Genomic DNA, 23,977 nt, shown 5'->3' on the forward strand with positions numbered 1-23,977 from the left:
GACGGGGGAGAAAGAGCTTCGTTAACTGTGACCCATGGGAGGAGGGGACTGAGTGTGGGAATATTTAGATAACAGGGTCTATATGATTCACTTTGAGCTAGGAAGGATTTATTGACATGTTTTAGGCCCGAAAAAATTCCACCATGCCCACTAGTATAAGAAAAACATGATTTAAAATGTGGCAATGATCACCATGCAGACTGCTACAAAGACAGTGGTAATTAAAAAAAAATATGTTTGGAAAAGAATACTGAAAAAGGATGTAGAGCCAGGCAAGTCACAAGAAAACATCATCCTCAACTGGTTCACTACAAGTCATTGTCTGACTAGGATGTTAATTATGTCAGATACTTATGAAACGAGCATCACTTTTTAAAAGAGACTTCTAGTCTTTGTAGGAATTCAGCCTTTCCACAGTATTATTAAAATACAAGTTGTGAATAATATAAGAAAATACAAGAATCACAATAGATGCCATTGTGATTCTGCGTTAGTTAAGAATCTGATGAGGAACTCATGTTGAAAGCACTAGGCCGTAACTATTAAAGCAGTAAAAGAGCCAACACAAGAGCATTTTAATCTCCGCAAAGTGCTATGATTCTTGTATCTAGGAAACACAAATTCTGAAATGTGAACTTTTATTGGATGGAAACACTGTTGCTATCCATTAAAAGCATTTCTTAACAAAATCCAGATTTTTTTTTAGTATTTGAACTTCTTTGTATCTGGCCCCATCGTTTTGCAGAATCAGGAGAGTTGAAGTTACAATGGGATTTTGATGATAACGTCCCTTCCTAACTGCTGCCAACATTTCTCAGTGATGTGAATGTTTCTTCTCATGGAGACGCGCGGTTCACACAATAGCTTTCCTTTGATGTGAAGCTTCCCTTGAAATAGGAAAACATCGCCTGGAAGTGCTTTAATTGTTTCATTTTATTTTCCAATCATGTGATAGAAATCATGAATGGAAAAGGGAAAAAAATACCAACAAACCATTTTTGGCAAAGGAATGAAAAGCAACCACATTTAAATCGAAAGCTTCAAGAATTTAACAAAAATAGGCCATAGACTTCATAAAACGTAAACCAGCCTTCTTTGTTTGGCTTTCAGTTTTGTCTCTAGCTTCTATTATGATCCCCACTTTACAATATTTGCAAGTATTTTACTGCAAAACCAAAAACCAATTAAGTGCAGGCTACCAGATGAAATTGACACGGCCGGGCTCAGAAAGCACTTACCTGCATGAAGCGGCCCTCCGACGTCCCGAGGTTGGCGATGGTGAGGTCGCCTGCAATGAACGTCGACACAGACGTCAGGAGGACTCGGTTGAACTGGCCCATGAATAAGTCGACCCGCTGCAAAGCGGTGGTGAACTCCGTCCGATACTCGTTACTGCGCACTTCACAGCCTGATGGAATTCTCAGAAGCGTCTGGAATAAAATATGGTCCTGGAATTAATGCGAGCAAGCTGGTAAGAAACGTTTCGGTGTGTCTTTTCAGAGCTTGGAGGGGGATGGCAGGGAGAACTGTGCCAACAGACCAAGATGGCCAGAGGCATTCCCAGGGACCTAAGTGGCTCCAGCATCGTCAGGCACCTTCGCACGTGTGTGGTCTCTGAGCTGGGGCAAACCATACCGTCCTGGTTCGAACCACGGTTCATCCCGTGCTGAAAGATGGAGCTTAGCTGGTGCAATTTAAAGGAAAATAAAGCTGTACATGTCTCAGCCCTTGACATAAAGATAATGCTTCTTAGCAGGCAAGTCCAATGAGATGAATTTTACCTGGAATAGTCCTAAATGTTAGAGTCACATGGGGACAATATATTTTAACATGTGTGCCCGTGTGCACCTGTGTGCGGGACGGGGTGTGATGGGTCATTCTGGGGAGGCTCCAGGGTGCAAACCCCAGGCCCGAGTGTGCACATCCCATCCCAAATCCAATCCGGGAGCGGGTGCTCATTTACTTCCTGGAGTCCTGTAATCTGTCTCCATCTGTGAAATTCATGTTATCTGTTTCAGCTCCCCATCTGTAAAATTGAGAGCATTATATGAGTGTGCCTACCTTCGAGAAAGAACTGCTGTAAAGATGAAATGAGCTGCTTCCTAGAAATCTCTAACAACAGAGCCGAGCGTGCAGAGAACACAGCACCACCTATGTATTTGTCATCATTACTTGGAAAGCTCAAAAAATGCCAGTGTTGAACATCAACTACATCAGTAACCAATGCACTAAAAGGCAATCACCACTCAATCAGGTGTTTGTGCTTTAGCTTCAATGTTGAATGGAAGGATTTTAGAAAATATTGTTAGTAACGTGTGACAGTTATGCGCTGTGGGTCCTCCCTCCTCCTTGACACTCCAGTCTCCCACTTTCCCTTCTGCCTTCTGGCTGCAGTGTCTGTATCTCCTTCGCAGGACAGCTTGCTCTTTCCACTCTCCCAGGGCGATCAGTCTCTCCAGTGCCGTTCAGTGATATTTAGTTGACACCTTTGTACCTCCAGGCTACCCCTCAGCTCTGAGCGGACTGTGCCTACATTACACCATTAAATCTGCTCGCAGATATCTCAAAGACCTCAGGTCAACATGGCCACCGTAGAAAGCACAGCCTTTCCCTGTTCCACCAGGTGCAAAGTCAGAAACCTAAGTGTCAGCCCTGACTCTCCCCATATACTGTCCATTACCAAGTCCCTTCAGTATCTCCTGGGCCCATCCAGATGTCTCTTTTCCACATCAACCTTCATCCTAGCTGTTCCCGCCCTTTCCTGGGCCACTACGATGGCCTCCTCAGTGGACCTGCCACACCCAATCTCATCTAATCTCTTTCCAGATCCAGTCTCTAGAGTGCAGCCAGATTTTCTTTATAAAACATAAATCTCATCATGTCCTCTGTTTAAAACACTTAGTATGTCTCCCGTTGCTCTTCGCATAAAGGACAAAAATGTCAACAGTACCCGTGGAGCCCTGCATTATCTGGGTCCTGACCAGCTTCTCCAGACTCGCCCTGCACCCGCTCTCCTGTGTCCCCTGAGCCCCAGGGAGCTGGCTGCCTTTCAGTTCTCCAGCTATGCCACGTGTCCTCCCATCGCGGGGTCTCTGCATACCGTGCCCTTTGCCTGAAATGCTCCTTTCACCTCCATGCACCTTGAACCGCGATGCCTCCTTCAGATCTCAGCTTGTCATCATTTGCGCAGGAGGTCTGTCCTGACCCCAATATCTAGGTCAAATCCTTCTATTATTTATACACATATGTATTATGTTATAGCCCTTGTTACAGCTGCAACTGCTACTTGGTTGTACGATTATATGGCCGACGTCAGACTTCTCCAAGTGGCTGCCTGGGATCGGGGAGCCTGCGTGTTCACTGCTGCAATTGCTTAGAGTAGATGAAATATCACACACAATAAACCGTCGGTAAATATTAATTCAATGAATGAACAACTGAATTAGTTACAGGTAGCTGGGAAATGAGTGTGGAGATATGAGCCAATATTACTAAAGTTATCATTTTCAGGAATAGAGGTAGCTAAGAGTTTATAAGGGACAAATAGAGTGTATGGCTCCTGACAAGAGAGTTTTGAATTGGTAAATTTGGGGCAGATAACATGGAGCAAGAGGAAACTGAAGGCGCACTTGGAAGAAAAAGAGAAAAAAATTCATTCTTATACGTCTTTGTGTATAATTACAACTCCAGAAAAGGATTTGAAAATTAGATATGCTCTATTATTATCCTACTATAGCAATTAGAAAATTGTCATACTATATTTCAAACCAACTTAGTTTAAGAACAAATTGAAATACAAACTTTAGTTATCCTTATATAAAATAATCTTCTCCGTAAGGTCAAACTTCTGTCACATGGACTGCAAAAGTCTTACATCTATTGACTTTTATGTTCAAAAATCACCTAAAATACTGTTTTATATAGCAACTCCGTCTTCATTTTAAATGGTGATAAATTAGCAAACGGAATCTCTGAGATGCTAAACCTACTGACTCATAATTAATGAAATGTTTCAGTTCTAGACATTTATTTTGATATATTAATGAGTGCTATTTCGCTATTTAATTAGAAGCTTTTTTTCACCAAAGTACTATAGATTGCTCTGAGGAGTAGCAGATAACTGAGATGTACCAGCAATTCAATAGTAACCAATTAATTGGTAATTAAGTTTCTATTGGTGATCAATCATCCATTTCGCAGAGATAGCCAGAACTAAGGGAATCTGCTTAAAGGATTCTAAATCAAAGGCCATCGCAAGTATTCTGTTAAAGAGGTGACTCTTTTCAGGGTCAGTTTCTGTGGGTATTTTGTTCCTTCTCTTGCTTGATCTTAGCCTTTTTTTCTATATCTGGGTGGCATCCTGGGAACTTTAAAGCCTCAAACTTGACCCTGAGTTCGGTGCTGGCAGAGATGTGATGAATTCATTGGGATATGAAACAGTTTGCTGTGTGTGGAGTCGTCTTTGACTGTAAACTAGTAGCAGCCTTCTATCAACAAGAGACCAGGAATTGTCTTATTTATCTTTTACTCCCCACGGTGTTTTGTGCCCAGCACACGATCCGTACTTAACCACAGCTTGCTGAGAAATGAGGGCATCCGTGAAGTAACCAGACTTATGGCCCCGCTGCCGCCCAGCTCGCTCTGTGGTCTGCTTTGCTGACCAGGGCCAACACGAGCATGAGGTGAGACAGATCTGTGTCTGTCAACCTGCAGGGACTTGCTAGTGTTTTTCAACTGAAGGAAGAGCAACACGACCAGAACGTTAGGCGCTTGTTTCCTCACGTGTGAGGCATAAATGCAGAACTCTGCATCAGAGTTAAAGAAGCGTTTATATTGTGCACCTCAAAATTTCCCCTTCAGGAAGTGGTAAGGTCTCCAAATGGTACCTCCTCAGCGACTGCTGGGATGAAGTTATGTCTCTCTTTGGCCCCCAAACAAAGTCCTAAGTATAGGAACATTGCAACTACAGAACTCCTTGATTTTGAAAAACTGCATTTTGGAGCCCCAAACCAAATATGATGTCAGGTTCAGGTGACATTCATAAGTCAGGGGACCCCAACCTTTTTCTTTTTCATTTTCTCCCTAACAGATCTGCAGGAGATGGGTTAGGGGCATTAGCTTCCAGGAAAAAGTAACATTCCAGGGTTGACGGCAGGAGAGGTGATGACTCCTTGCCTCTTCCTGTTGAGAATCCTGATAAACTCGACCACTGGGGTCAGGGTGACAGAAACTGGCTCCCGCAGCTGCATGCTGTCTTCAAGCTTGGATAGTAGAACTTTAACTATTAGAGAGCCTCAGTTCCAGCTCTCAGCAACGCAAAGATAAAGCGCTGTGCAAATGCAACTAAATCTCAGCCCGAGGAACCGTGTCCCTTAAAGACAATGAGTGAATGCGTTTGCTGCTTGTTTGTACAGGAAAGGTGGGTGGGGGGGGGAGGGGGTGTCTTCACAGTGCTTCAGACAAAGTTAGCTCCTGGCTATGGCATTTGGGGTGAGGCTGGGTCCAGCTGGAAAAGCAACTACAGACCTGCTGCCAGGGGTCTCCTTGCCACTCTGACTTCCCTCAAAGGCATGAGGTCTGGAAGCCGGGCTGGTGGAAGCAGTTCTCTGGTATGGCAGCTGCTTGGGGCACCACAGAGGTTTCACCCCAGCACTAGTTGGGAAGCCAGACTAACGCTCTCCCTTTAGTAACAAAGGGAGGAAGAAGGAAGGAAGGAAGGAAGGGAGGGAGGGAGGAAATCTATCTTTTTCCTGCACCTACACTGTGCCAGGCACCGAGGTGGGCATTTTCCCATACAGCCAGACTCTCAGCAGCCCCGGGAGCTGCCGTTAAACTCAGTTTTCAGGAGGAGGAGACTCACCGGGCCCAAGGTGCGGCCACAGTGCCCGGGCACGCTGGAACTGACACACTGGGGTTTAGTTCTCCCTGATTTTCATGGTCATGAATTTCTTTTGCTACTGCATACTATTCTGGGCAAAGTTCTGAGAATTGCACAATTGGAAAAGTGGAAAGGGCCTTGGAGACCATCTTATTCCAGCCCCTAATTTATTGTGTGAGAAACTGAAAGTCAGGAAAGTTGTAACTGTCAGAGTTGGAACCATTAAACAAAAGTTTACCATTTAACATAAAAAACCTGTAACTCTTGAAAGTAGGAAATGTAGATTCACCCGTCTCTAATTCCTTTGCTGAGAGAAAGGCTGGAATTAATCATTATTTTCTGGATAATGGCACAGAGATGACCACTAGCATTTTGGATTGTTCTAATCAGCTTTGCTATCAAATTTACCTGTTTTTATTACTTATTTTGTTAATTAACATTGCTCTCTTTTCATCCAGGTAACTTGAACGTTTCAGTCATTACTTCTTTCTCTAGCATTTCCCACATCCCACTAGGTGTGAAATCCCACTAAACCCCTTCCATGCACAGTGTCTCTCCTGTCAGCCCCCCCACACACACACCTGCACCACTGCCCCAGGCTAGGTGTTTCTTCTGTCTCCCATCTCATCTGCCCTGAAGCAGTTATGAGTTGTCACTCCCATCTTTAAACCTCAGTTGCTGCCCAAAGGCCTACAGGAAATGTCTAAATTCCTTAGCAGGGCCTGCCTTGACTTACATTTTTAGACTTTTTTCCATTAAGATGAAAGGTCAGGTGACCATCTAAGATGCCAAATGAATCTCAAGAGTGGCTCTGACACATGACCCTCCAATTCCTGGATTGTTGCATTTGCTCTGGCAATTGATGTCCCACCTCCAGGTAGGTCACCGACACCCACTCCTTGCTCAGGTCAACCTGAAGCCTGACTCTCTGCAAAGTCTCTGTCTATAAGGTCCTTTGAATGACAGAAGTAACGTGTTTTAATGAGTGAGGGAGGGGACATAGTGACAAAGAATGAGGTGGATAGTATAAGGGTACAGGAAGACACCACACAGCTTGAGATATTTGAGTCAAGAGGGGAAAAGAAATAAGAAAAACAAATTCTCCCAATACATTGTTTAGGTAGAGACACTTGTGTGGTACAGCTACACACAAGGGAAAGATGAACCAACACTGCATGACAGTTGTTCATCCACTTCTCTGGGCTGGAGAGGGCATCTGACTGGGGTGGGACACACAGTGCCTTCACAGACCTGGTAACGTTCTCTTTTTAAAGCCCAGTGGTAGAGAAATCAGTATGTGTTTAATTTTTCATACACACACAGCACAATACATATGTATAGCACGTGATTCTTTTGTGTATATGGCTATAGTTTAATAAATTTTAAAGAAAACAATGAATAAATAGGAAGTGAGAAAGTGGAGAGAGCCTATTTTGAACTTCTCCCCACCCCAAGTTCTCGATGTCCTAAGCAAATTTTAAACATTCACAGTTTATCTCAGCTTGTAGGAGGTCCCAATAATGTTAAATAACTTCTGCAGAGCGGGTCATAGTTTTCAAAGTACATTACTTCATTGGATCCTCTCAAGTTTGTGGGCTGGGCTTGTTATGGTCATCGTAGTTCTATATATGAAGAAACTGAGGTTCAGAGAGTTGTCAGTAAATACCACAGCTTGAATCTTAGTTGTTGGTTTCAAATCCTATATTCTTTACCCTGCATCATGCTCTTATTTACAAGCTCCTACAGTATTTCTGAGACAAACACATGCTCCGGGGCTGGTCTGGGACCTGGGAGAGAAAAGAAGCTAGCACCCGACAGGACTGGTTCCACCCCAACCAGGATCTGATGAGTTGCATGACCTCAGGCAAATCACTTGAGCTCTCTGGGTCTGAGTATTATTTTACTATTACTTAACAAACATGTACTCATAGTGTTTACGACGTGTCACTGTTCTAAGCACTTTCCGAATATTAATTTAGTGAATCCTCATAACAGTCCGGGAGGAGACTGAAGCACTGCGTGGTTATATAACCAGCACCTGCAGAACCAGGACCAGACCTCGGCCCCCGGGCCCCAGGGTCTTCACTCTAGTACCAGGCTATGTGCTTGTCTGTACAGCAAGGGGTTGGGTGAGCTGACCTCAAAGTTCCCTTCCAGCTCTTCCAAGCAATGGGTCTATGGAGGGCTTCCCAAAGACTCCCCTGAGCTTGGCACTGCCACCAGCCCGCAGCCGGAACAAATGAGTGCTCAGGATGTTCAGGATATCAGGAGGAAACAGTCCCCCAACCACCAGAGGTTACTCCAAAACACAGATTCTGGATACATGTGTCTAGTCTATAAGAAGTTTAGAAAAACATTTATTTTTTTCAAGGTTTATCCTATTTTAAAATAATTATATGATGTCAACTCTGAGATCCAATGATAAACAACCTGTTGTTGTTTTTTTAATTTTTAAAACTTGTTACAAATTGCTTCCTTAACTCAAAAGCTTAAATACTGTCAGAGGGCTAACTGCAAGGTGTGATCAAACAATATGGTTAATGTTGAAACAAACAAACAAACAAATAAAACTTACGGTAAAAGACACATTGCCATGAATCCTCCTCAAAGTACTCCCCTTCACTTCAAATACACTTATCCCATCATTCTGGCCACTTTCTTAAGCAGTTCTGGAAGTTCTCTTTCATGAGTGTCTTTAGTTGCGCTGTCATGGCTACCTCGATGTCCTCAATCATTTTGACTTTGGTGAAGAGCCAGAAGTCACATGGGCCAGATCCAGTGAATAAGGTGGATGAGGACACACTGTAATGTTTTTATTTGACAGAAATTGTGGTATACCAGAAGTGACATGTGACATGGAGTGTTTTCATGATGGAGGATGAAACCATTTGCCCATTTCATGTTAATGCACTGTTCGTAATCCATGATTTATGGCGCACTTTAAAACACACCTTCTCTCAACTGTAGCTCCCCCATGACTGACTGCACTGAACAAGCTGAAACTTGTCACACACGGTTGCTAAAGTTCAACCTGCTGCTTCTGGTAGTGAAGATCCCTGCTTTTCTGTTGGACGGCACACGGCAGTGGCATTCACAGTATGTTTTGATCATAACGGAAAGGCTCCATGTCACACATCGCTTCTGGTATATGGCAATTTCTGTCAAATAAAAACATTATGGTGTGTCCTCATCCACCTTATTCACTGGATCTGGCCCATGTGACTTCTGGCTCTTCCCCAAAGTAAAAATGATTCAGGACATTGAGGCAGCCACGGCAGCGCAACTAAAGACACTCATGAAAGAGGACTTCCAGAACTGCTTCAGAAAGTGGCAAGAATGATGGGATAAGTGTGTTCAAAATGGGGGTGGGGGGATTTTAAGAGGGATTAATGGCAATGTGTCTTTTACTGTAATAATTTTTTTATTTAAACATTTACTGTAACTTTTGATCACACCTCGTAATAAGAATTACTCTACATTTTGTAAGCCTTGAAATAATACTTTAATTATTCTAGTCTTTCTTTGCTTTTTCATGAATACTTGCCAGACTTTTTTACTTGACTCAGACATATACCTGTTTTATAAAACGAAAACTGTATTTGCTTCAAAATGTTTCCCCTAATTAACATTATGATTCATGCAGTGAATATGCAATTACATTTAATTCAGTATAATTAAGGATGTGATATATTTAAAATAGTGATTCTTTTAATTGATCTATAGGACAGATTTAGCTCATCTATAGATAATTTAAATCAGTCTTGCAGATAGAATTTTTTAAATGTACTATCTTGTAAAATCTTTACCAGTTCACTCATACCAGCTCTCTTCCCTCCTTGCCCATGACTAAATTAACAGAAGCAATTTAACATAAACTTTATTCATAATTATACTTTGTACAGACTCTGTGGACATGTAGTTATGGCTTTCAGGGGGATACATATTTCAAAATGGAAAAGTCCTCTTTGCCCAGGGCTTTTCATATAGTTGGCTAAAAACTCAACTGCTTTAATTTCAGGAATTCCACTTAGCATATTTATCTAAATTTTAAGTATGTCCTCTCTTCTCTTTACTAAGTGGGATTGGGAGAGTGGTGGTCTGGAACTGACAACAGACTGAGACATAGAGCTTTGAACTTCAGTGTCAGGTTATGTTTCTTTCAGAGCTATTTTTAACTTCTCTGAGTCTGTACTCAAATGTCTAAGATAATCAACATTGAAGCCTGATTCTTTGTAAAATGCAGAAGAGTCAGCTCTCTTGGGCAGACTGCTAGGGTGCTGTGGTCAAACCCTGAGAATCTGATTAGGTTGCTTTGTGTTATGAAGAGGACTCAGCCGGATGATGTACAGTTTAAAAGAAAGATCCTTCCTCAATAGTTCTGCTGCCACAAACTCCCCTTGAAGTAATCCTGTCTCACAGCTTCAATAGCCATGGGGTTCATGACAACCTCAGAGCTCAGAGTTCTAGCTGGGGAGGAGAGCTGGGGAGCAGATAAAGAAGAGTTGATTCGTCTCTGGGAAGGCAGAAAGGGCATCCTCTCTGGCTATGTGTTCATTCTCAGAAGGCCACGAATGTAGCACAACTAGGCGTCTGGCCAGCCAGCTGCTGGCCCAACACCGGTGACTCACGAGATGATGGATGCCGCCTCGTGGTGATGACCTAACTTCACACACCCAGTGGCATTCTCTCTTCTGAGGACCAGCCCTGTCTCTGAAACTGCCTTCAGGCCAAGTTTAAATATACCATCGATGACATTCAAACTCATCGTTTGTCTTTCCGAACTGACTCCCTCTTCTAGCTTCCTATTTCTATATGGCCTCAATAGCTACCTCATCCTAAGTGTGAGGTCTCAGCCATCTTTGACTCTTCCTTTTATTGTTTGTATCTACCCACTGATATACTTTTTTAAAATTTGAATTAAGGGAAATCTAGAACTTGGCCTTTTACAATCTGATTTCCTTGATTCCAGAATCTCTTTTCTCAGTTCCACCTGTACAAATATTTAGTGTAATGTTCCCCAAGCACCTTCTTCATCCTGTCCAGTGGTAATCCCCCTGGCCTAGCGGACAGGCCTAGTGGAGAGGAGCATGGGATCCAGGTGGCCCTGCCCTGACCAGCTGTTCAGACTTAGAGAGGATACTCACATCTCCACGCCTCAGTTCTTCACTTGTAAATGGAAAAACACATACCTACTAACACAATTGTTTTAAGGTCTAAATGAAAGGAATGTAGTGACAATACTATATTGAAGGGTTACTTCCTTCATTCATTTCGTCATTTAAAAATATTTAAGACCTTACTAGGTTGACTAATGTCCACCCCAATGACTGATATTCACTTGGAACTTCAGAAGGTGATCTTACTTAGAAAGGCTCTTTTCTATGTAATTCATTAAGAATCTTGAGGTAAAATCACCCTGGACTCAGTGTGAACCTAAGTCCACAGACTGCTACCTTTACAAGAAGAGGAGAGGCCATGTAGACACACCCAGGAAAGATGGTTCTATGAGAATGGGGAGAGACTGAAGTGATGCTGCTACAATCCAAGGCATGCCTGGGACCACCAAAACTGCAGGAGGAAGGAAGGTTCTTCCCTGGAGCCTTCAGAGACAGCATAAGCTTGGCTGACACCGTGATTTCAAACTCTGGCCTCCAGATTGCATGAGAATAAATTTCTGTTGTTTTAAGCCACAAAGTTTGTGGTGATTTGTTATGGCAGCCCCAGGAAACTAATGCAAACCCATACCATGTGGCAGATAGTATTCTGTGTGCTAGAAGGATACAGCAGCAAACAAAAGACCTCAGTGCCTGGCCATGTGCAACTTAAATAGTTATGATTAATATCACTGTTGTTGGTCTAGCGATTCCTCATAATGCCCATAAGGCTAAAGTCCAGGGTTCTCATTATTTAGATTAACAAGCCTCGGGTTCTTCATCTGTTAAATGGAAACACTCGTACCTATCAAATAGAATTACTTACAGCAAGTGAGGTTGGCTGGGTTATCTGTCCACTATTAATTTTCACTATCCTCTAAAGCAGGTGGGTGCCCTTCTTTTACAGAGGGCGAGGTAGCAAGTATGTTAGGCTTTGGGTACCAGACGCTCTATGGAATATATGTTGGTTTGTGTGTTATTTTCTAACCCTTTCAAAATATAAAAACCGTTCTTAACTTGCTGGATGCACAGACACAGGCCATAGGATGCCAGCCCTGGCAAATGCTTCTACCGACAGCCAGTCAGTGGCACATGGTGCACACTGGGAGGGGAGAGATAAGACACGCAAAACAGCTAATTCATAAGGCAAAGGACCAAGAACTAGCTAACAGATCGGTCCTGAAAATGTTGGTACAGGTAGCAGATGCTGTAGGATGTGGAAAAGGATAAGATCCCTGTGGCTGGAGAGGCTCACGCGGGGCGAGGTGGGGCCAGGTCTCGACAGAAGCTGGATTAATGAAGAGGAAAGAGAAATACTTGGCGCAGAGTATGTTTCGTATATATGTGTTATGGGTTTCCACACATGTGTACAAATGCATTTATATATAAATGACATGGATACACATCCATTCGAGGTCTGTCATGTAGCTCCTCTCGAGGTGTCCTCAGGGTTCAGAAGACAGCGTTCTACAATGGGAGGAGCTTTGGAATTCCAAGAGCTAAAATGTTTGCTTCTGTAGCATCGCTTGCTAAGGTGAGTCAGCTCTAAGGCAGACCAAGTTCATGTGGTTTCGGTTAGCAGCCTTCCGTCACATCCAGGAGTGACAGACTGATTCATCGGGAAAGTTGCTCCAAGTGAGGCAGATCTTAATGCTTAGTGTGTAGAGGTGTTCTGTTTTTCTCTATTTCGTGAACAGACAGGAATTTTAATGTACTTACTCACAGGAGTATGAGAGACACTCAAAGACAGCACACAGACTTCCGTACACTAACGAGAACACAGACGCGGCTCTCCCTGTCAGTGACAAGAGCCATCCACGCCTGCTGATGTGCCTAAGTGTCACACTCCATAGAAATGGGCCGATGAATGCCTTAGCGGAGGCCAGGAGAGGTGAAAGATGGATGAAGCCTGAGTCCTTCAACTGGGCCCCAGCATACTGTTTAAAGCCATGACTGTGGTCCAGTCTGCCACCTCTTATCCCTCCTTTCCATCTTTCCATTGTGCAGTGAGACTCTACTCACCTTCTCCCCTGGCACCTGACTAGAACCGCTTATCAGAAACCTCCGTTTGTGGGCCGTGCTTCCCACTGGCCAAAGTCCCTGAGGCGCTTCCCAAACTCGCTTCTAATCTGACTGCATCTACATGGAGGCCAAGCTCAAGGAAGTTTCTCTCTGCACCAAGCACGCTCTTCGTGCCTGCGAGTGCGCCCTTTGGATTCCAACCATGTGGCCACAGGAAGGCTGGTATTTCAAACACCTTCACCCTAACCCACTTCTTTTCTTTAACCAATCATTGTCTTCAACCTGAAATCAGAGATTGGTGGTCAAGAGTGAAAATCTGTGGATTCCAAATGCAGACTTCATGGGGGTGGGGACACCTCTGCTGGAACATCACCCCAAGTTGTTGCCACGAGTCCCTCATACAGACAGTATCACCCACTCAAAGGGGGAGCTCAGTGGACAAGCTCCAGAAAGTCTCACGGAGCAGAGATACTGCTCTTCCGTCTTTTTCCTATTAATGGCGTGTGTTTTCCCAGTTTTATTTACAAAGCTTGGAATTCCTGTCTGTTGACCTCTCTATCTTCATCTTTCCTTCTCCTCTTTGTTCTGATCCATCTTCATTCCAAACTAGTGGATGGAGGAGGGTGTGAGGGTGTGTGTGTGTGTGTGTGTGTGTGTGTGTGTGTGAATTTATTCAGTTGCCAATTTAATTTTTGGGAACTCCTCAGTTCCATATACTAGTTTTTAGAGATTTGGAGGAGAGATTTAAAAACTATTTTATCTAAATATTATTTTTACTAATCAGCATTTTATTACATTATTTGAAAATGGGGGCTTCGTCATAATTGTTCACTCAATTGATAAACACATATTTTGTTCAAGCTATTGTGTCAGGTAATGGGGATGTGGAGATAAAAGTCAAAGTCAGTATCTTCAGGGGGCTGATAAGGGAACCAGTGAACATGTTACCAGAGTGTGGTAAGAGACATGGTAGAAATAATTAAAGGGTGCTACTCAGTACTCAGGAAAGACAGCTTATCCAGAATGGGGCTGCAGGAAAAGCTAGAGAAGATTTCCTGGGGAAGAAAATGCCTGACTGGAGTTGTAAAGAATAGGGAGAAAGTGTTAACCTGACAAAAGAAACAAAACCATTATCTTGAAGAGATGTCTAGACTCCCATGTTCATTCAAGCACTATTTATAATAGCCAAGGGATGGAAGCAACCTAAGTATCTGTCAACGGATGAATGGATAAAGAAGATGTGGCATATATATATTAGGTTGGTGCAAAAGTAATTGTGGTTTTTGCAATTATTTTTAACCTTTTAAACCACAATTACTTTTGCACCAACCTAATAGAATATTATTCAGCCTTAAAAATGAAGGAAGTCCTGTCATTTGAGACAATATGGGCGAAGCTTTTATGCTAAATGAAATAAGCCAGATAGAGAAAGGCAAATAGTGCATGGTATCATTTACATGTAGAATCTAAAAAAGAAAAGAAAAGTCAAACTCAGAAAGTGAGAGTAGAAAGATGGTTGCCAGGGGCTGGGGCATGGGTTGAGGGAGAGGCTGGTAAAACAGTACAAACTTACCATTAAAAGATGAGTAAGGTCCGAGGGTCTAATACACGCAATATGGTGACCATAGTTGATAACACTGTTGTATAACTGAAATCTGCTGAGAGTAGAACTTAAATGTCCCGTGGCCCACACACACAAAGAACGACAGGCTGAGGGTAGGGAAGGGTGGCAGTGGTGTGCGTAGGCCGTTTTGTACCAGATTGCAGAGCCAACTGTAAACATTTCTTCCTAATTGTTGTTCAGTGACTTTACCTTTGTAGCTCGAATTTGGCTCGGTGGGAGTACTTCCACCAAGGAAGGAATGGAAATTTGCAAACACTGCAAATCAGGGCTTCTGCTCCTTCTCCTCTCACAGTAAAACGTCTACCAGCATACCACCTGGTGTGAGAAGGACCAAGAAATGGCCAGTGCGAAGGTGAGGAACTCCTTGAATATCGTACTAAAGAGTGTGGATTTGACTTTGAAACCATTGGGACGCCCTCAAATTATTTTAGTGGACGTAATTACACAAATGGGTGTGTTCTGGGGAAAGAGTACGTACTCCAGCAGCATTATGGAGACTAAGAGGTTGGCTGGAGCTGAGGATGGGGACAGGGATTCTAGGTTTATCTTACAGGTATTATTCTCAACACACTCATCACACAAAACCTGTCTGGAATGCTAACCTGCAATTTTCTCTCTCTGCTTTGCTTATATGTAGAAGGAAAGAAGAAGATTTTTAAACTTAGTATTTACTGTGAATGAGACCAGGTTTTATTCTCAAGAAGGAATGTAAGCAGCAGATTGAAATAGATTGTGCTAATGAAGAAGGCTGAGATGGGCTGAATGATTCTCTAGAAACATTAAGTTTCTTGATTAAATAGGTGTTGTTCATTGCACCCAAACCAGCAGCGGAATAAGGTGCTTACGAAAGTCTTCAATAAGGCTGGTGCACGGAATGAAAATGTCAACATGTATTAATGAATGAGAGAGGTTGTGTAAACCATTGCTTAATCCCAGCTGAGGGTTTCCTGAGCCACTGGGGAACTGGGTTGAGGCTGATAGACAAGAACAAGGCGAGAAGGAAGCAGAGCATTAAACAAGCAATAGTTCATTTTCACTTGTGATTTACCCAGAGTTTAGAGTATAGAATGAAGGCCTTGCCAGTGGCAGAAAAGGTGAAATAAAGCTATGCCAACATTGTTCTTAAAATAATTGTCCAGTCATTCGCTGGAAGAGAGATTTTATTACATATTGGCAGAGAAAATAGAAAATTTGACTGTTTCCTAACTACTTCTTGAATCCCCAGCATTTAGAGTATTAAATAAGGCATTGGGAGTTAGAACAGCTGGTTCCAAGGACCCGGAGAATGCAAGGGAAACTTTAATATCTAAAGCTCACACAAGTACTAAATTAATATTTACTTATGAAAATGTAGGTGTTTACTTTCCAAACATTTCATAGTCCTTCTTTTTTCATGAATTCATCTGCATTCAGTTGGAATATTATCACCAGGGTCATAAGATACTCAATATTATATAGTTTTCACTACGGCTACCCTAGATCCCACAATAATTTGGAGGGTTTTTTTTTTTCTTTTTTTTAAATAAAAATTTTCCTTTTTTTTAGGTGTGGTAAAGTCCTGGTATATAATTTTTTATGATCTGTAACAGTGCCACCAATGTTGAACTTCAGATTTTCAATACTGACGCGAATATGTTTTCCTGTACAGAAGCTATTAAAAAGGCCTGGGGGTGATTCGTATGCCACTGTGCCACATGCCCAGGGTCATAAAAAGCATTGCATGCCTTAAAATATGAAATTTCTACTTATGTTTCCATAAGCATTTGATTCTAAAACAGTAAATAGAAAATATAATCATTTTCACAATTTGCCATAACATATCATCATTTTTAAAAAGTAGGCATGTATCTTAGTCCTCTTTGTACACGCCAAAAAGCTGTACTTTGACCTTTCAAGGCTAATTACTCATTATACCTGCTATTGTTAAACTACCATTATATATTACTCATCATTTTGCAAACACTGACTAATATCTTTAATATTGGGCCAGTAACAGAATCGATCTTGTGCTTTGTCTGCCCAATTCTACGTGGAATCAATACCTTTTCTGTGACTCTTCTGAAATGAGAAATGAAAGAGAATGTAGTTGAGAATAAGAAACACTGCCCTTTTTTTTTTTCCATATCAGGTCTAGATAAACTCAACATAACTGGTGTTTCGCAAATTAGAAATATTTCTCAATTACTCTTACTAACATGTTTACTGATTCTTGTTTACCATGATGCTGGAGCCACAAATAAGTTTACATTTAATGAATCATCAGATAGATTGTATTCTATTCTAAATTCCTCTTCTTTATTCATTTAATTCGGTTCCTTAAGTACCAGGATCACCTAATTTGACCTCATATTCACCTCTATTATTGGACTTTCTCCTATTAGTGAATATATGAAGAAAAATAATCTCGCCTCCCTATTATCTTTCTTGAGGTTTTATATAACCCTTACACACATGGTACTCTTATAAACAATCTCTTACATTCAAGATTATGGTCACATTACTGGAAAGTAAATAGTCCTCTGCTTGTAATTACAGCCTCCAGGAAGGGGCAAGCCAGTGACCTCTGACATGTAGGCACAAGAATAAGCTCTGAAGATTAAGTACCTCCTGTTCCCTCATTTTTCCCTTGGCAAACTCCACTTCTTTCTTGGCTAAACACATGTGAACACAGAAGAACGTATTTCTTTTGATTCTACATACATACATACATACATACATACATACATACATACATATTTTGTACCTGCATTTCACATCTCTGTGGTTTGTGGAAATGACAAAAACAAAGCCTTTTGTGATCCAGTCATAAAAATGCATTTGTAGATTTATCGAGGACTTTTATCCAAACATTTCATCAATTCAGATGGTCTCTGTTTACTTTGTAAATATACAGACTTCTTTTGGGAGACACCATTTTTTGTCAAGTAAAATCAACACTACTGTCTACAATCTGTAAAGCACATGCATAAGCTTAGGCACAAAGAAGCATGACAAACTGCCTGCCCTCTAAGATCTTAAAGTTACTTAGATATTTACACGATTAAACATAGATAGATGGATACATGGATAGATAGACAGACAGACAGATAGATACAGATAAACGTGATTAAAATGAGAGACAAAGGCAAAAACGTGTCTGCAGCTAAAGATGCACTAGAACAACGTGAAGGCAGCTTGAACCAGCTAGCAAAGCCTGTACACTCAGCAGGCGCCCCTGACATCCCCGTGAGTCCCCGGAACACTCATCTCACGTGGCTGCAAGATTCACAAGAGAAGGAAATCATCCAAAATGGATGCCATTGTGCAGAGGACAGTGCACAGATGCAGAAGGACAATATAATATGATGGGCCCACCTCAGCATCACATTCCCTTGAATTCAATCAACTTTTATAATTTTGATAGTTTCAAAAGAGCTGATTCTGTGTGTTCTCAGGAGTATACGATTCACTTTGTCATAGGACTTACTGGTAACAGGATAATCCGTTCCACTCTCAAGCAACACAGGTTCTTCTGACAAATAGGGTCCCAAGTGTTAGCCAGAGAAGAAAGGAAGGGGTACCAGGAAAGAAACAACTTGAACCGACATAAGCACTATTTGTTTTCAGAGAAGCTGATAAGGTGACAGGCTGAGAGGCAGTGAGAGCGAGCACTCCTTACTTCTGTCCTAGCGTCTAGAAATCTACACTTTCTCTTCTTCAGACTAAAAATCACTCAATGAAAAGTAACAATTCATTCAGAAGTCAAAAAAAAGGCAGTTTGAACACAGTGACAACTATTTAAAAAACAACAACACAAAAACTGTTAAAAAAGTTAAATGGTCTAGCAGAGCTCTACTCCTTGTGACATGTTTTTGTAAGTGCAGAGTGATACGAGCTCACAGCCAGAACCCACTGTAAAAAGCTGCTTAAATGCCGCAGCATGTAGATCAGACCTATAGCCTGTGAAATAGGTCATAATTATTAGTTAATTACATACTGGCTATGTACCGGCCCATGTACTAAAGATATATTACTTTTTCTAAAATTTTGAGTTTTACGTAAAGGTGATTTTTAGCCTTATGTAAAAGTTAACTTTCACCTCCTCAGGGTGGCTTTTTGCGACGATACTACCAAATTAACATATTCCTCCTCATTTGCATGTACAGCTGTTTATTTCTCTCACTATATTGCATACATCATCATGATGTATTTGCTTGTTGGTGTGACTGATCATTTATGGTCATGTCCTCCCCTCGTGTGTTTGCTTCATAAAGACAAGAGCCATGCCTGCCTATGTCACTCACCACTCTAATACCAATAGGGTTAGGCACTCAATAAATATCTGCTGAATTTCTTGTTGAATCTTGGTTGTATGAACAAATCCTTTCCTCTGTCTCTTGCTGAAAACAATGATTATAAATTCTTGGCCATTTTATGCACTAAATAAAGTAGGCTTCTAGCACTTGGCTTAAACTAATAAGATGAAAGAACAAGAATATAACGTAATTAGCTTAAAATAAATGGAAAGTATTGCACATTTTATTGTCAAGATAATTTTAGAGATATTCGTTTTTGCTATTGACTGCCACTCAGTAGCGCTTGTAATCTGCTTAGTGCATTAGCACTAAACACTATTGATTCACTCGGCTCACAGACCAATTTAATCTCTGCATTCTTCCCATTTCTTGAACACCACTTCACCTATAGTTTATTTAGTAGACCGGTTGCTGGATGCAAGTGTTAATAGGATTTTAAATTTCAAATGTCATTAGAAAATTTAATATCATACAGATTTACACATTTCTCCTACACGAACACAAATTCTAGCAAATTATGACTAACCTATGTATTTTGAAATGACAACGCAGCAAACTTAATTTTCATGAAATCAGTTCCAGAGAAGAACACTTTACAAATCACAACTGACCTTAATTCATCCCTTTTGCCTAGAGCACAATGTGAAATATCATCTACCCTTTTCATCTCTGATTAATAAATATTTTGGTGATTTACCCACTTAAGACAACTAAAGTCAGATTTTAATCTGAATTCATGATTTCTATTTTTTGTTTTATATTTATATTATCCACAAACCATTTCTCCCTATTTGTGAACATTAAGAATGGTTAAAATAGCCTTTATTCTATATTGGCATGCAGTTGTAAGACATTTTTTGTGTCCTCTTGTTTAAAAACTAGAGAACATATTTGAAGCGGAGAAGGTAGGTGCATTCCATCTGCTCCAATGTTAGCTCAGTTCTAGGGTGAGGTGCTCTATGCCTCTTCCTCAAGGGTTTGGGGATGGAAGTCAACACCGCTCAGCCAGTAACTGACATGCAAACGAACCTGCCTGGAATATTTCAGTTAGGAAATTATTTAATTAGCAGACTGGAATGTATCTAGCTGGGATCCTAGAATCACTTACCACATTCACTATTATTAAAAACACACAAACAAAAGAACAAGTCAGGAGAGTTTTAGTGGCTGCAGGAGCAGTTGAGTCCTGGTTTCTTTTCCCTGGTAACAGCCTGTGCAGCCCTCCCCGGCTGCAGATGGGGCTTGCAGCACGTAGCTGGGCACTTAGTCATTGTGGACTTGTGTGCCCACTAACTCAGCATCTGTGCCAATCCAGGAATAAGCCACAGCAGAATTTCCTAGTGGGTCTCCTATCGCAGTTCTGACAGCTTCTTATTTTTCTTATTAGGGTGGGATGGCAGTCGAGAAGAGAGAATTCTGAAGTAAGGGTGTAACACCCCAAATCTGATATCCATTCTGACTCAAGGAGATTAATATTCTTATCGACATGCAGGACGCACAGGCTTTCAGAAGTCCCTCACCATGTGGTGGTGTGGCCATGACGATCATGGACTAGAGCTGTGGCTTCAAGATGTTACTAGCACTTCAGCTTTTCAAAACGCAACTTGAAGATTTTTTTGCATGAACTCCTTCTTGTTTACTACATTAATTTTACCAGATGAATCTCCGCATAGAAACCAACTACTTAAATCTAACACAGAGCTCGCCACCTGCTTCCAAAAACGTTATGAAGAATGAAGAATGAATTTTGATGCATGTGGCATAGTGCCCTCTTAAAAACCCACACACGGGCAAAAACATCCATCACATCATGAGTCAGTATAACACACAGGTAAGGCCTACCTATGCTGTTGGTGACTGTTTCTGCATTTACTGTTGCTCTTTGCTGTTAGCGTATAAAAACATCATGCTTTTGCTTCTTCATTCTTTCCTGGGGTAGACCAGTGAATAAGCTATGACATGGTTTCGAGACAAGTTGGGAAGAGGAAGAGAAAAAAGCAAAAGTCATTAATGGCTCACTCTGCAATGCATTTTCTCATACTCTCAGGGTGTGCCCAGTGAACTCAGAGAGTGTTACAAAATTCTGGAGAAAAAGTAATTTAAAATTCCTTTTCATAAAACAATGCAATATGCCACTTTTCATGGGACGGGTTCAAAAAAGTAAGTTAAGGAACAGTGACTCCCTGAGCCTGGGAAATAAAGAAGAGTTTACAGAAGGAAAGGCATCAAGTATAAAATTAATAAATTTCTACTTTGATTTTAAAAAAAAAGTATATATTGAATGCTTAGACCTCAAAGATTTTCTTTCTTGCAATATTTTGCTTTGGTAGCTATTACATTTGGCACATGGCCAAGATATTTGGAGTTTAGAATGAAGAATCCTCAATAACATTTTTCATATAGGATAACATTCTCTCATTTCGGAGCACAGGAAGTAAAAAAACCCTGAAATCTGACTTCACATTTTTCATCCCTAACACAAAATGCATTCTCTGGAGAGGCTGGATTGTTTAAATAAGACATGCCAAACCAGTATAATTACATGGATATTATTTGTAACACTGACTCCACATTCCCAGTTCAAATGGTGGGGTGTGGGAGATTATAGATATACGGCCTATAAAGAATTATAAATCTTTGTTTATTTTATTAAATATTACGAGACATGCCCTGAGGATGACAGATCAATAATGGTCCTTGTGGTTTCCTGATGGAAGGCTGCAATTATTTTCTTCCATTACAACTTAAATGTAACCCAATTTTACTCATCTATCATCTTTATACTAGTAATAAAGAAACATCACTGTGTGCTTACTTTTCTGCCTATTCCTATTATTCCTTGTTTGCATCTTGTTTTGCTTTTGTTTTCATTCAAAATTGTTCTAATCACTTTGCTTTCTTCCTTTGATGGTTCTGAGTGGTGACCCTTTAACTTTGGCACTCTTTGAGGGAGATGGAAAATTACTACTTTAAGTTTCCTTTTTTTGGGGAAGCGGTTGGCTACCTTTGAATTTGAGTATAAATGATAATTAAAAACAAGGAAGCTTGATAAAAACATCCTGTGAGGTTCAGTTCTTTTTTTAATTGCATTATGTGCAAATTTTTGAATGCACAGTATAACTAAATTACATGAGCACAGTATCTTAAAGGGCCATGGGCAGGTAGAATTGAAAGTTGGGGAAAGCAGCACACTTTGTACTTTGTAGCTTGGCTACCATACATTTCTGATTCAATTGTCTTTCTCTCTGCCCCCCAAACACCACCACTCCTCACCTCTCCTTTCTTTCTTTTTCTTTTCTTTTCTTTTCTTTTTTTAGCTATTGTTTTAAGAAATTAAGCATTATGGAGGTGGGTCACTCATAACAGGTAGGGAGAGCCTCATGAGCAATAAAATCACAATGTACCTCTTCCAGAAAGCAACCCAGTCATTTGAATTTGCCTTTCTTTACAAAAGTATTTCTCACAGTAATCGCTGCTATTTATTATGTGCCCTGGACTGAGTTAGGGTCTTTTACAAACATTGTTACACTTGTTCACACAGTAGTCCTGCATGGAAGAAAACCGGTCCAGAGAGAGTTTAAATGATGCTCTCCTGGCAGGCAGGTAGAAAATCGCGGGGTACGCATCTGAACCCAGATCTCTTTGACTTTAGTCTTGTGCCATTTGACCATGCCGCCTCCCAAGGAACTCAATTTATGGTCACCTTATTGTGCTAGGCACGTTCAATAGATTATCCCAGATTTTTACAAAACTGTGCGAAGTATTGTCACTTGCATGTTACAAAAGAAGAGACCGAGGCTCTAAAAAGTTAAGTAATATGGCAGCCGTCGCACAGCTGGTATGCAGCAGGCCAGGACTTCATTCAGATGTGTCTGCACCAAACGGCATGCCCTCCCCCTTCAACTGGTCAATCATTGGTCAGGAAGATGACCAAGATGTTGATGAAAATATCTGCCACAAGTCTCCACTTATTCTTTCAAATGCTTACAGACAGAGCAAAACTTTGACAATGAGATTGTACAAAAAACATATGACTGCATTTTCTGGGTAGGTGAGAGAACCCTTTTTAATTTCAAATTTGATCACAAGTCTTTCCAAATATATCATTCTACTTCTCTTAGTAAGTGTGCTAGAATTAGGGAACAGGGTCTTCGCAGACTTGGGGCTTAAAAAAGTCCCTTATTCAATATTCTCATTCTTAGGAGATAGGGCCAATGTGTACTGATTCTAGTTTTTTCCTGGAATAATTGTCATGTTAATAAATCCTTTACATGATACTGTGGGAGATTCCAGTAAATGTGCTTAAAATTAACTGAATTTTTAATCCTGTTTGTCCCAGATAGAATGTGAGGTATTTGTTTGTTTGTTTATTTTTTCCTACCCAAACTTGGGGCTTTACAAAGTCTCCATATTGAGTCGTGGGGCATTTTCTCGGTTACTTTATTTTGAATAATAATGTGCTGTTAGGGACTAATGCATTAGTCTAAAACAACTTCAATTAATACTAGTTTCAGATGCTTACAGAGGTCCACTGATGAATGGGTGAAAAATGGAGGGTAAGATATTTAAGATATTTGGGGGTATATAATCTCATAATTCTAAGTGTTGGAAGTCACATTAAACAAACCCTTTAAGAATAACTTTCAAAAGCAACACAAAAAAATGGTAACATTGTGAAGATCAAGAATAAACTCTTACAGAACAACTGATACAATCGACGCTAATATTATACCTGTGGCTTGAGATAAGTTTCCAGAAACAGCGTCATATGTGGAAGCAAAGAGTTCTGAAGCACAAAGAACTTGGAGGTAAAGATGATGTGCTCTGGAAACTATCAGATGACTCAAAAGAGGGCTTTAGTGATATCTTCAATATGAGAAGATGTATATGAAGAATTTGTACAACTAGTGCTTTATAAAATGTCAGAGAGGGAAAAGCAACATAATGAGTGATCTTAAATGAGCAAGTCAGGCCTGATACACCTACCCTTTCTTGGCACTCTCTC

The 23,977-nt window shown here is 40.9% G+C and overlaps 1 protein-coding gene across 4 annotated transcripts in view; it reads right to left on the reverse strand.

Annotated features, from left to right (window-relative positions):
* The window catches only part of MET (MET proto-oncogene, receptor tyrosine kinase), a 112,437-nt gene that overhangs the window by 54,456 nt on the left and 34,004 nt on the right, over window positions 1-23,977 (reverse strand). For all 4 annotated transcript variants that reach the window (XM_019743213.3, XM_019743211.3, XM_019743215.3 and 1 more), the window contains exon 3: window positions 1,239-1,430. In XM_019743213.3, the coding sequence (XP_019598772.3) occupies window positions 1,239-1,430 (192 nt within the window). The remainder of the gene's footprint in view (window positions 1-1,238; window positions 1,431-23,977) is intronic.

This window comes from Rhinolophus sinicus, chromosome 8 (genome assembly GCF_057876585.1).
Source record: "Rhinolophus sinicus isolate RSI-liver-muscle chromosome 8, RSI-T2T, whole genome shotgun sequence".
NCBI classification, from domain to species: Eukaryota; Metazoa; Chordata; class Mammalia; order Chiroptera; family Rhinolophidae; genus Rhinolophus; species Rhinolophus sinicus.